Below are 11,264 nucleotides of genomic sequence, written 5' to 3' on the forward strand. Positions count from 1 at the left end.
TATTAGGGAACATTTTGGCAATGGCTACAGTCATCGCTCTATCCTAGTCAGTGATGATTGCAGTTGGCGCACGACCATTCATGGTTGCAAGCCAGGCCTTAAACAACCATATAAATGTATCTTCTGTCTCATCAAGTAACAACATACAACCAAACTGAATCGACTGCATATGATGGTTGACTCCAGTAAAATGGGCAAAAGGCATAGAGTATGCATTCGTACGATATGTGGTATCAAAAGAGACAACATCCCCGAAATACTCATCGACTCGAGACCTCCCATCACCGAGGAAAAAAGTTTATTGCGACTCCCATTTTCATCTAGATCAATAAGCGTAATAGAACCGGGGATTTCTCGGCACTCTTCTACATAAAATATCTAAACGGCGTTTGCATCACCTTCTTTAGGCATCTTTCTAGTCAAACTCAGAATGATGGTTCCAGCAATCCTTCTTTGTAAACCCAAGTTCTTTCCCATTAAACACGGCTTCAACCTTTTCGACGGGTAATCCATTTTCACTAAAAATCTCAGTCAACCTTTTTACTGCTTCAGGCATATTTTTGTTCGATCTCATGCAATTTCTCTTTCTTTGGACTAACCAAAAGCGTGGCTATGTTCATTTTCAATGCAGCTTACAAAGTACATCTCTTCGTGTTTTCTTTTCATAATAACGATTCTAGTGGGGCAACTACACTTGACAGTGCTCGTATTCCTAGAAACACCCACTTCTCTCTTATATACCCCTTCACGTGCGCAAACCATTAAACAACCCGTAGCAAAATCCACACCTTTTTTCCTATCCGTCGACCGACCACGAGTATCAAGTCCCTCTTGTAGACCATACTGTTTGTAGTAAGTCTTTGCGTCGTCAACACTATTAAAAACTATTCCTACAAACGGAGCAACTAGTTTATGCGTTTCTCTATCCCGGGATTTATTCGAAGAAGACCCAACAACTACGTCTTCGTCGATACTGATTATTACATTTTCTGCTGATGACTCCATACATGCACAATTTGGGGTGATCTAACGGTTGTGTATTAGCAGTAAATCTGCTGTAGGAAAATTAAAATATAAAAATTAACATCCAATAAACACAACTTAATAAAATTACCATACAAGCAGTTAATAACACAATATACTTTTAAATAATGAAGAAAACATACCTTAAATAAAAAATGGGGGTTTGAAATTGGTTCAAAATTTGAATGGGGGTTTGATTTGTATGAATTTTTCGGTTAAATAATTAGGGGTTTGATTTTGATTTTGATTTTGAAGCTGATTTGTTTGAATAATTGGGGATTTGTTTGAATAATTTTTCGTAAGTGCTTTGTTTTTGGAGCCGAAAATGCAAAATCTTTCGAAATTTTGAAATATCGTGCTTAAGGTTCATGATTTCGGATTTGGATGATCTAACGATCTAACGGTTATTTTTTGGCTGTTCGATGGCTGTCTCAAAGTTGGCTGTTCACCTAAATTTTCTAGCCAAACCGTATATATATATATATATATATATATATATATATATATATATAGGCCTGATCTTAGAAGTACATACTTATTTTAAAGTTTAAATAAGTACCTCAGTAAAATATCACCTAGAAAATGAATTCAACTCTAATTTTTTGTGGGTATTACCTACATACCATAAATATCCTCTCCACAAAATTTGAGCTCATTTGGAAACCTCTAACCTAGCTAGAAATTGTTATCATCTTTAAAAAGAAATCTAACGGTCCAGAAAATAGTATTTTTGCAATTATCTTTTGCCTAAGTTAGAGATTTCCAAATGAGTTGAAATTTTGTAGAGATGACATTTATGGTGAGTAGATGATATTCACAAAAAAATTAGGTTTGAATTCATTTTCTAGGTACATGAAGTTATTTTTTACATACTTATTTTAACTTTAAAATAAGTATGTATGTATGTAATTAGTGCTTTCTAGCTTAGTTGGTAAAACCTTTAGGTGATGATACTAGAGGTCTGGGGTTCAAACCCCGCTACACACTATTGAGTTACTGATCTCGTTAAAAATAGGCTTACCCACACATTTTTTGCAGGTGCCGACTAGCAAAGCCGGTAAAACCTTTGGGTGATGATACCAGAGGTCTGGGGCTTGAACCCGCCATCATCAAAGAGTTATTGATCTCATTTAAAACAGGCTTGCCAATCAAAAAAATAATAATAATAAGTATGTACTTCTAAGATCCGGCCTATATATATATATATATATATATATATATATATAACTGGCTACCTTGATATACTCGATTAATGACTAATCTTGATGTTCCCCACCACATACACTAGATTATAGTTCATCCAACGTCCAGATCTTGATCTCATTTAATAAAGGAATTAGGAGGGTAACTTAGTCATTTGCCTTTCTATTCTAAAAAAAACTCACGAACAAACCACCCGACTCTTCTTCCCCTTCCACCCAACAAAACCAATCTCTCCCAACAAATCCCAGCTCTTCCCCTTCTACCCAACAAAATCAATCTCTCCCAACAAATCACAACTGAGAGCTTGATGAACTCTCTCTCCCTCTACATAAAATCTTCGACCGCTCTTCTCACCTAAAGAAAACAATTCAAGTTTGAAGCTTTTTACATTTTTGGTGAGTTATTTCTATTTTGTTTTAGTGTATCAAATGTTAGGAAGAAACCCACCCACCCACCCACCCACCTTTCATGTTTTTCATTTTTTCTAGTGTTTGTGCATGGTTAGTTTAATAGGCGCACGCCCACATTTAATTACTGTCTAATTTTTTTAAGAGTTAAAATTGGAAATTTAATATGGGAGTCGCTTGATATTTATTTCGTTTGATATTTTCCTTGCTTTTTGAATTTTCTAGAAATGGAAGGGAATGTTGGAGCTGTTGACAGGTTTTCTTCTCGTTGTACTGATTCCCAAAGTAAAGATGTCGAGATATTAGTTGCTCTGCACTTAGGTATGAAGTTTAATAGTGCTGATGAAGCAAAGACTTACTATAGAGAGTTTGGTAAACAAGAGGAATTTGAGATTCGTGTTCGGACTACAGATAAAAAACAAACTGGTGTGGAATTACCTTCTAGTTGTCTATTGGTTTGCTCACGTGAGGGGGTCCATAACAAGAAAGAAGAAAGTGAAGGTGTAGCTTCGAGAAATACTTCAACTGTTAGGTGTGGTTGCCAAGCTAGAATGCGAGTTACAAAATGAAAACTTGAAAATATATATGATGTGAGCTTCGCTGCAAACAACCATAGCCACAGTTTCGTCTCTCCATCAAAGAGGCAGTATATGAAAGGTAACAAAAATATGCCTGAAGCTGCAAAGTGTTTGACATAGGTTTTTCATGACAACGGTATACCTGTAGGGAAAGTGGCAGACATTTTCCATGGGGATGCGATTGGGTTTAGGAGAAAGCATTGTTGGAACCACCATTATTGTTTGAGGAGAAAAATGCCTAAAGATAATGATGCTACTGCCATACTTCACTATTTTAGGCAAAAGAGTGCTGAAAATCCACAGTTCTACTATGCCATTCAATTAGATACAAAAGGGGTTGCAGTAAATTTCTTTTGGGAAGATGGAAGGTCCCGTGTCCAATATGAGTACTTTGGGGATGTCGTATCTTTTGATACAATATATAGAACTAATGTTTACAGTATGCCTTTTGCCCCTTTTACTGGAGTCAACCACCACATGCAGTCTATTCAGTTTGGTTGTGCCTTACTACTTGATGAGACAGAAGAGACATTTGTGTGGTTGTTTCAGACATGGCTTGCAGCTATGGGTGGTCGTCCACCAACTTCAATGCTTACTGACCAAGATTTAGCGATGACTGCAGCAATTAGAAGAGTTTTCCCTGCTACTCGACATCGATTTTGTCTTTGGCACATTATGCAAAAATTTCAGAGAAGTTGTCATTTGTCTACTATAAGCTCGATATTGTTGTGTTGAGCTTACATATATTATTTGGAAGTCATATAGGATTGCTGATTTTGAAAAAAGGTGGTATGCACAACTGTTGAAATATGACTTGACTAAAAATACTTGGTTGACAAAAATATATAAAAACTGTACGTCTTGGGTTCCGGCTTATCACAATGACATTTTTTTTGTTGGTATGCATACGACTGGGCGAAGTGAATCAATGAATTCTCATTATGATCAATTCGTTAGTTCGACGACTACACTTATGGAATTTGTCCATGGTAACGAGAGGTCTTTGGAATCGATAGCCAGGAATGAAAGGGAATCTGATTACTGCACCGAACATACTTCTCGCATTGTGGCTAAGCATGCTTTCCTCCTCTAGCATGCAGGTAAAGTTTATACCATTAGTGCTTTCAATAAATTTAAGAAACATTTAGAAAAGGCTAAGATGAAATATAGAATTGTTGGAGAAGAGATAGACATACATGGAACTAGAATTTATACGGTGAAGACAAGGGACATCAAGCAAACTTCAATTTAGAAAGTGACTTTTAATAGAGGAACCTTGGAGGGTGACTGTGAATGTAAGAATTTTCATTTCGAAGGATTACTTTGTGCTCACATTTTAAGCTTTTTTAGGGTTATGACATCGAAGAGATTCCAGATCATTTTATTTTGAAATGGTGGACGCAAAAGGCAAACACATATAGAACGGTGTTTGATGGTGGACTAGTGACCGGTCATGAAAACCATGAGCCTTTAAGAGTTGCCCATTGTATCAAGGTTGCTACTCAATTAGCTTATGATGCATCGATTAATCTTGAGACATATGCATATTTTATTCAGAAGATAAGTGAAATGTCTATTGGTTTTGGAGCTCAAGGAAACTATTAGCAAAATAGATACAATGAATAATGAAGCACCTCCGGTTGAAGAGTCTATAGTTGATACCTCGGGTAATTATTTAGTTTGTTATTTATCTTTGCAATGATAAAAAATCTTATTTGATTTTAACTCTTAAATCTTCTTTTTAGCTCTTGGTTTTAAATCCCAACATTTCTCAAACGAAGGGGGGGAAGAAGAAAGCGGAGAGAATGAAAGGCCCCAGGGAGGAAGCCTTAGAGAATTCAGGAAGAATGTGTAAAAATTGTAATAAGATTGCTAAGCACGACTCCAGAAATTGTCCAGAAAAATTAAAAAATAAGAGTGTGGAATGACATGCTTGTCGAGTGTGGAAGGACCGTTAGGTTCTTACACTCTTGTTTTTTTGGGTGTTTATTTTTATTTTTTTTGAATTGTCTGAATTTTAAATTGACTATCCAGTTTTTTAGGAGCTTACAGTGTGGAAGGACCGTCATTTTAAACATGCCTCCACGAACACGAGGAGGATCTAGCACCCAGACCCGAAAAAGAAAATGTAACAAAGTGCCACCAATTCCCATTGTTGACGAACCCGATGAAGAAATCGCAAAATCAACAACTTAGTGGACTATGAACACTGAATGTTCATACTCTTGTTAGACTATAAACATTCAGTGTTCATACTCCTAGTGGAGTATGAACACTGAATATTCATACTCTTGTTGGACTATAAACATTCAGTGTTCATACTCCTAGTGGACTATGAACACTGAATGTTCATACTATTGTTGGACTATGAACATTCATTGTTCATAGTTGATGGAGTACAGTTTGCCAATGCATATGTCAATGAACTTGACATATGATGCGTATGTCAATGAACTTGGCATATGTCAATAAACTGGAAAAGCGGGCAACAAAGTTGGAAAGACATGGACGCGGCCATATTTGATTGGAAACATCAAAATAAGCATAATCCACAGCTTTTGCTGTGGACACCACCCTCTCGGGCCCTAAATCCATCGTTTAGGCATTCAAAATTACGTTTTTGCTGTTTTAGGAAAGTTTTGTTTTTGCTATATCTTTTGATAGGAGAGTCCGTTTTCGATTTGGTCAGTTGGGTTAGTTCTATTTTGATTAGTAGTTTCTTAATATGTGGTTATCCCAAAACTTTAATTTTTTTGAAAATTTCGTGTTTTGTGGTAATTAGGGTATTTCGCCTATATAAAGGTTGGTAGTCTGTATTAGAGTTTTCAATTTTGATTTTGAGTTAATCATATTAAGAGTTACCACAATTGGACTATGAACAATGATATTAAGAGTTAATCATTTTGAGTTAATCATATTATGAGCTATGAACATTCTTTGTTCATATCACAATGGACTATATGAACGATTGATTGTTCATAGTTCGGTATATGAAGACTCATTGTTCATAGTCCATATTATGCGTCTTATGAACAATCATTGTTCATAGTCCAATTGTGGTATGAACAAAGAATATTCATAGCTCATGACTATGAACATTGATTGTTCATAGTACGTACAATATGGATTATGAACACTCACTGTTCATAGTCCAATTGTGGAACAAAGAATGTTCATAGCTCATGACTGTGGTATGAACAAAGAAGGGTTAATTTGAGATACCCCCTTGTTTTGCAGTGAGAGGAGTGATTTTTAATTTCCCGATAATAATATCAACTTTTTTTTTGTTTTGGTCAACGGTTGAGGTTAGATCATCTAATTTATTTTAGATCGACGGTCGAGATTAGATCTAACCATTTTGGTAGTCTTCCACACGTGCACAACTTATACATTGTCGTATATAAACTTTCTCTGTTATATAGTGTTGTGCACAGCTTATATAGTGAGGTATGAACATTGATTGTTCATACCCCAAATAGGTATGAACAATAATTGTTCATAGCTCATATTGGGGTATGAACAGTGATTGTTCATAGCCCAAATAAAGAGAGGGTACAATGATCATTTGACTTTCTATTCACAAAAAAATTTAGATCCCAAAAAAACCGACGACCCCATTCTTCTTCCTCCTAACAAAAGCCATCTCTGCACAAAACTTTATAGTTGGGTATTGATTTGTGTATAATTCTTCAATTTGGAGATGGGTTTAATTTACCTTGGAGTTATCCTCATAAATATGAAGTGGGTGATCTGGTTATTTGTTGAAGTGAATTCTTTGACTTCCATTGAATCACTGATAAAGAAATACCTTATATAGTTATGATAACCTTTTGTTTATGTAAACCATTGGAAGGAATTAAGGATATTGTTGAGTTGAGAATCATGGTGAGCTTTTGATGGGTGATTGGATTGAGAAATCACCTTATATGTTTGAAATATATACGGATGTGACCGAGAGCTTTTTCAAATTATTGGTTCAAATTCTTGGGTTGTATAAAAATCGTTGAATCCTTCTTAGAATAAACCATTCATATTATACAACTTTTGTCAGGAAAAGGTCTGGTGGTCTCAAGCATGTTCGCACCAGTGAGCTCCTCAAATGTACGAGATTCTAAAAACAATAAAACCTTAAACTATCCAAATTTATTTCTTGGCGGATAAGATGGGCATCACATGTTTTCATCTTTTGCTTCTATTGTTGAGCATTGCTGTTTTTGTATCTCTTTGATTCTATTATTGAGCAGGAGGTAATCAATTTTCAAATGAGTTCTTCAAACTTGATTGAGTTGGATTTCAAGGATTCAACTTTAATTATATTTTCCTTTTGATTCTTAAGATTTGATTGTGGGTTAACCGGTTCCATTGAGTTTCCAGGCAGAGTTTTCATGAAAAAACGTGGTGGTGGGTGTCCCTGTAGTGAAGAGAGAGAAAGAGGATGAGGAAGAAGAAAGAGGCGTCAGTTTTTACCCAATTTTCTAATCTAATTTGTGAAAGAAAGATAAAATGACTATTGTACCCTCTCATATTTGCTTTGTGAAATTAGCACAAGATCTGGACGTTGGATCGGGTATAATTGAATGGACATGATGAGCTTAAGATGGGTTGTCATTTTAAGCTGTCATGGTATGACCCCCCTATATATATATATAGTAGGATCTTCTGATACATACTTATTTTAAGTTAAAATAAGTATGTAAGTAAAACATCACCTAGAAAATTAATTTAACTTTAATTTTTTGTGGTTATTACCTACATACCATAAAGATTATGTCCACAAAATTTGAGCTCATTTGGAAACCTCTAACCTAGCTAAAAATTGTTGTTATCTTTAAAAAAAAAGTCTAAGTTGAGAAAATAGCATTTTTGCAATCAACTTTGCCTAAGTTAGAGATTTCCAAATGAGTTGAAATTTTGTAGAGATGATGTTTATGGTGAGTAGATGATATCCACAAAAAATTAGGTTTGAATTCATTTTCTAAGTGAAGTTTTACTTACGTACTTATTTTAACTTAAAATAAGTATGTATTTCTAAGATCCAGCTTATATATATATATATTATTTTTTGTTGATGTATTCACATATTTTCTCTTAGTCTTTTCGTGAAAATTTCTTGAAAATTTATATATTTTCATTTTCTGTGGTCACCGAAACAATAACCGAAAACAAAAATTTAATTCCTTGGTTGTTAGAATGAAAAAATTCAACTTCATTATGACGACACTCGTGTGTCCAAGCATCTTCTCCCAAATGCAAATATAAAATCTAAACAAAGAAATCAGCAGGCCCACCAATACCAAAAACTATACAATCTGGAGAAGTGGGCACCTGTGTGAACGAGAAACCATCATTTGCGAAATGTTTAGGTAAATCTGGAAGTGTTACGGTGACTTTCGTGAAAGGGTTGAAGAAAAACATCGAATAATCACCTTTCGACATTAGACACCAACCATCCTTTGAGAAGCGAATTCTAGCACCCAATAGATCAGGCATATCAAAACAATAAGTGACATTATGCATTAGATCACAGAAACTGCATAGACTTGTTCTATTAGAAAACATAAGCTGGGGATATTGAGTTGTCAATGGCCTTTGAGGAATGGACAAGGCAAATGATTTACAAACACTGCCAAAGTTCATGTAATCAGCACTAGAAGGGAGATGCATTGCTATTGATCGTAGAATATCCATGGGAAGGTCAATCCACCGGAACCCATTTGATTCCTCCACAAGTTCTTTTGCAATTGCAAATTTATTATTTGCCATCTCCATCTCCAGTTTCTTCCTAGTGCCTGCATTTACATCTTCTTTCTGGATTTCAACGAGCCTAATCAATATATATCAAATATATCAGTCTTCACATGACAAGAATTAAATGAAAAAGAAGGAAAAAAAAAAGGAGACATTAATGAAAATAAATGAAGAATATGACTTACCAGTTATTGCCTTATTGGGCAGATACCAAAAGGGTGTGAAGCAATCTGTCAGCAAGTTTGGACAGTGCAAACTGTTGGAAATGTGAATGAATTTGTGTCCTCATGGGGTTTGAACCCATGACCTTTTGTATCTACTACACTCTAATGTGCGGGGCTTTAGTCCCACATTGGTTACTAAACTTAAGACTCTTAAGTTTATATTGGTTGTGTTCTTATAGAGGGATAGTGTAGAGAGATATAAGGAGGTGCTTGCGCGCACACAAGGCCTCCTTGGTTTGGATGCACGTTTAGTATACGTTACTCAGGGCAAGTGTTGAAAAATAAAATAAGTAGAATTGTGTAACTTCTTCAACAGAAGCAATCTGGATTAACTCTGAGGAGCAGAAGCCAAACGATCCTCTTTTCATGTTAGCCAGTGAAGAATATGGAATTTGATTTTTTTTGGTAAGTCTGCAAAGTAATCTCCTGTTCGTATTAGAGCAACATAAAAAGAATGGAACTTATGAGGGTATAAATTGGAAACATCGTTCTACTTTCTAATTTTATTTTCATTCGTGTGTTTCTATTACCATTTTGATGAACTGTTGTTTATTAGGAACTTGAAACTGAGGTCTCAATAGCTAGTAAATTCGCCGGATGGTAATAATTCGATACGAAAATTATTCGTCAAAAATTCCAAATTTTGAATAATAATATGTTTAAGAATTCAATCCAAAAAAACGAAAAAAAAATGCCAAACATATAATTCGTCTTTTATACGCATATAATACGGAAAGAATCGGATATATTTTGTTGCATTACAAGTTTAGAAGGTAATATTTTGTCAAAATTGTTCATGAACTATATATACATAACTCAATTTTTCATTTATATTTACTTGCTAACACTTTAGTTATTTGATATTCTTTAGGTATGGAAGGTTGTAACTTAAGTGCGGATTTTCAAAACCCTCCATTTTGAAGTTACATCATACATTTTGTCGTATGTTTATTTCATTTAAAAAATACGGATCTTATTATTTAGCAATTATAAGCTTGGATCATAGAATTAGTGTAGTAATCCCTAGGTTTGAAACGTTCGCCCTATTATTGATATTATACATAAAAATATATGAAACGGGTATTAAATGCAAATTCACTAGCTATGTCTCATGCTAATTTCATCTGTATTGGATCAGTACACTTTTTAATGGGAAGGTCTATGAGCTAGGTGCGCACTGTGCACCATGCGCTCATAAAATTCAAGCTTCGGTTGTCTCTGAGACCATGGGCTCGCTTACTAATAAACCCCTAAACGGGCTAAACCCTCCTGTGAGATTAAATTCAGGGAAGAGTCCAAAAGCTCGTGGTCCCAATATCAGATGTTAGCCAAAACCTAAATGAACCGCAAGTGATTTATTTTTTTGATTGGTAAGTCTGTTTTAAATGAGATCAGTAACTCTTTGATGTTGGCGGGGTTTGAGCCCTAGACCTCTGGTATGATCATCACCACATTTACATCTACCGCAATCTAGATTGACATTGTGCATCACTACAAGACCTCTGGACTGTGCAATAAAAAGTCATCAGTGAAAGTTCGACGTATGTATTAAAATTACAATTTTTGTTGCGTAAAATTATGAACCTTCAAGTTTTTTATGTCTAAAGCTTCCATAATTCTACTACAAGGTGCGAAGTATCTCTACACTATACGTCTATATGATACCCGGGTTTTGAGGAACCCTTCCCCACTGTCGAGTAGGCTAATTTAGATCTCCTTTCTTTGATTATTTAGCCTTTCCTCCTTTATGATTTTAAAATTTTATAAAACAACTATAAAATATTTACAGATACCCCCCTAATCAGGGGCGGACCTAGGAGAGGGCTGGACCAGGCTTCAGCCCGGGTCCTTTTGCTACCAAAAAAAAAATTACTATACTACCTAAACTACCTAAAGACCAACTGCCCAAGGCAAAAATGTCTGCCCACATACTTAGAGCATCTCTAGGTGGTAGTATCACCTCCAAATTTGCTTCCAAAACTCGAAATTTTGCGAAAAACCAATTCTAGGTGGAAGCAAATCTGGTAGTATCACTTGTCTAGCTGCATTCTTGGATGCAAATTTTCGATTTCGGATGTGGA

At 35.3% G+C, this 11,264-nt stretch overlaps 1 protein-coding gene and 1 long non-coding RNA gene across 2 annotated transcripts; both read right to left on the reverse strand.

Moving 5' to 3' along the window:
- Nucleotides 1-594: 594 nt before the first annotated feature.
- LOC147511938 (protein FAR1-RELATED SEQUENCE 6-like) lies at nucleotides 595-1,005 on the reverse strand. The gene has a single exon (XM_086598612.1). The coding sequence runs from the start codon at nucleotides 1,003-1,005 to the stop codon at nucleotides 595-597; it is 411 nt and encodes a 136-aa protein (XP_086454738.1).
- A 7,359-nt stretch (nucleotides 1,006-8,364) lies between these two features.
- On the reverse strand, nucleotides 8,365-9,244 carry LOC147511939 (uncharacterized). Its single transcript, XR_015217108.1, has 2 exons — nucleotides 9,145-9,244; nucleotides 8,365-9,035 (listed from the first exon to the last, which is right to left on the reverse strand). It is a non-coding gene; the product is annotated as an uncharacterized LOC147511939 (long non-coding RNA).
- Between the last annotated feature and the right edge of the window lie 2,020 nt (nucleotides 9,245-11,264).

This window comes from Coptis chinensis, chromosome 3, assembly GCF_015680905.1.
Source record: "Coptis chinensis isolate HL-2020 chromosome 3, ASM1568090v1, whole genome shotgun sequence".
Taxonomy (NCBI): Eukaryota; Viridiplantae; Streptophyta; class Magnoliopsida; order Ranunculales; family Ranunculaceae; genus Coptis; species Coptis chinensis.

What these genes read in the sequence shown, in the direction of transcription:
- LOC147511938 (XM_086598612.1), bottom strand. Translation starts at nt 1,005, where the DNA reads ATGGAGTCATCAGCAGAAAATGTAATAATCAGTATCGACGAAGACGTA.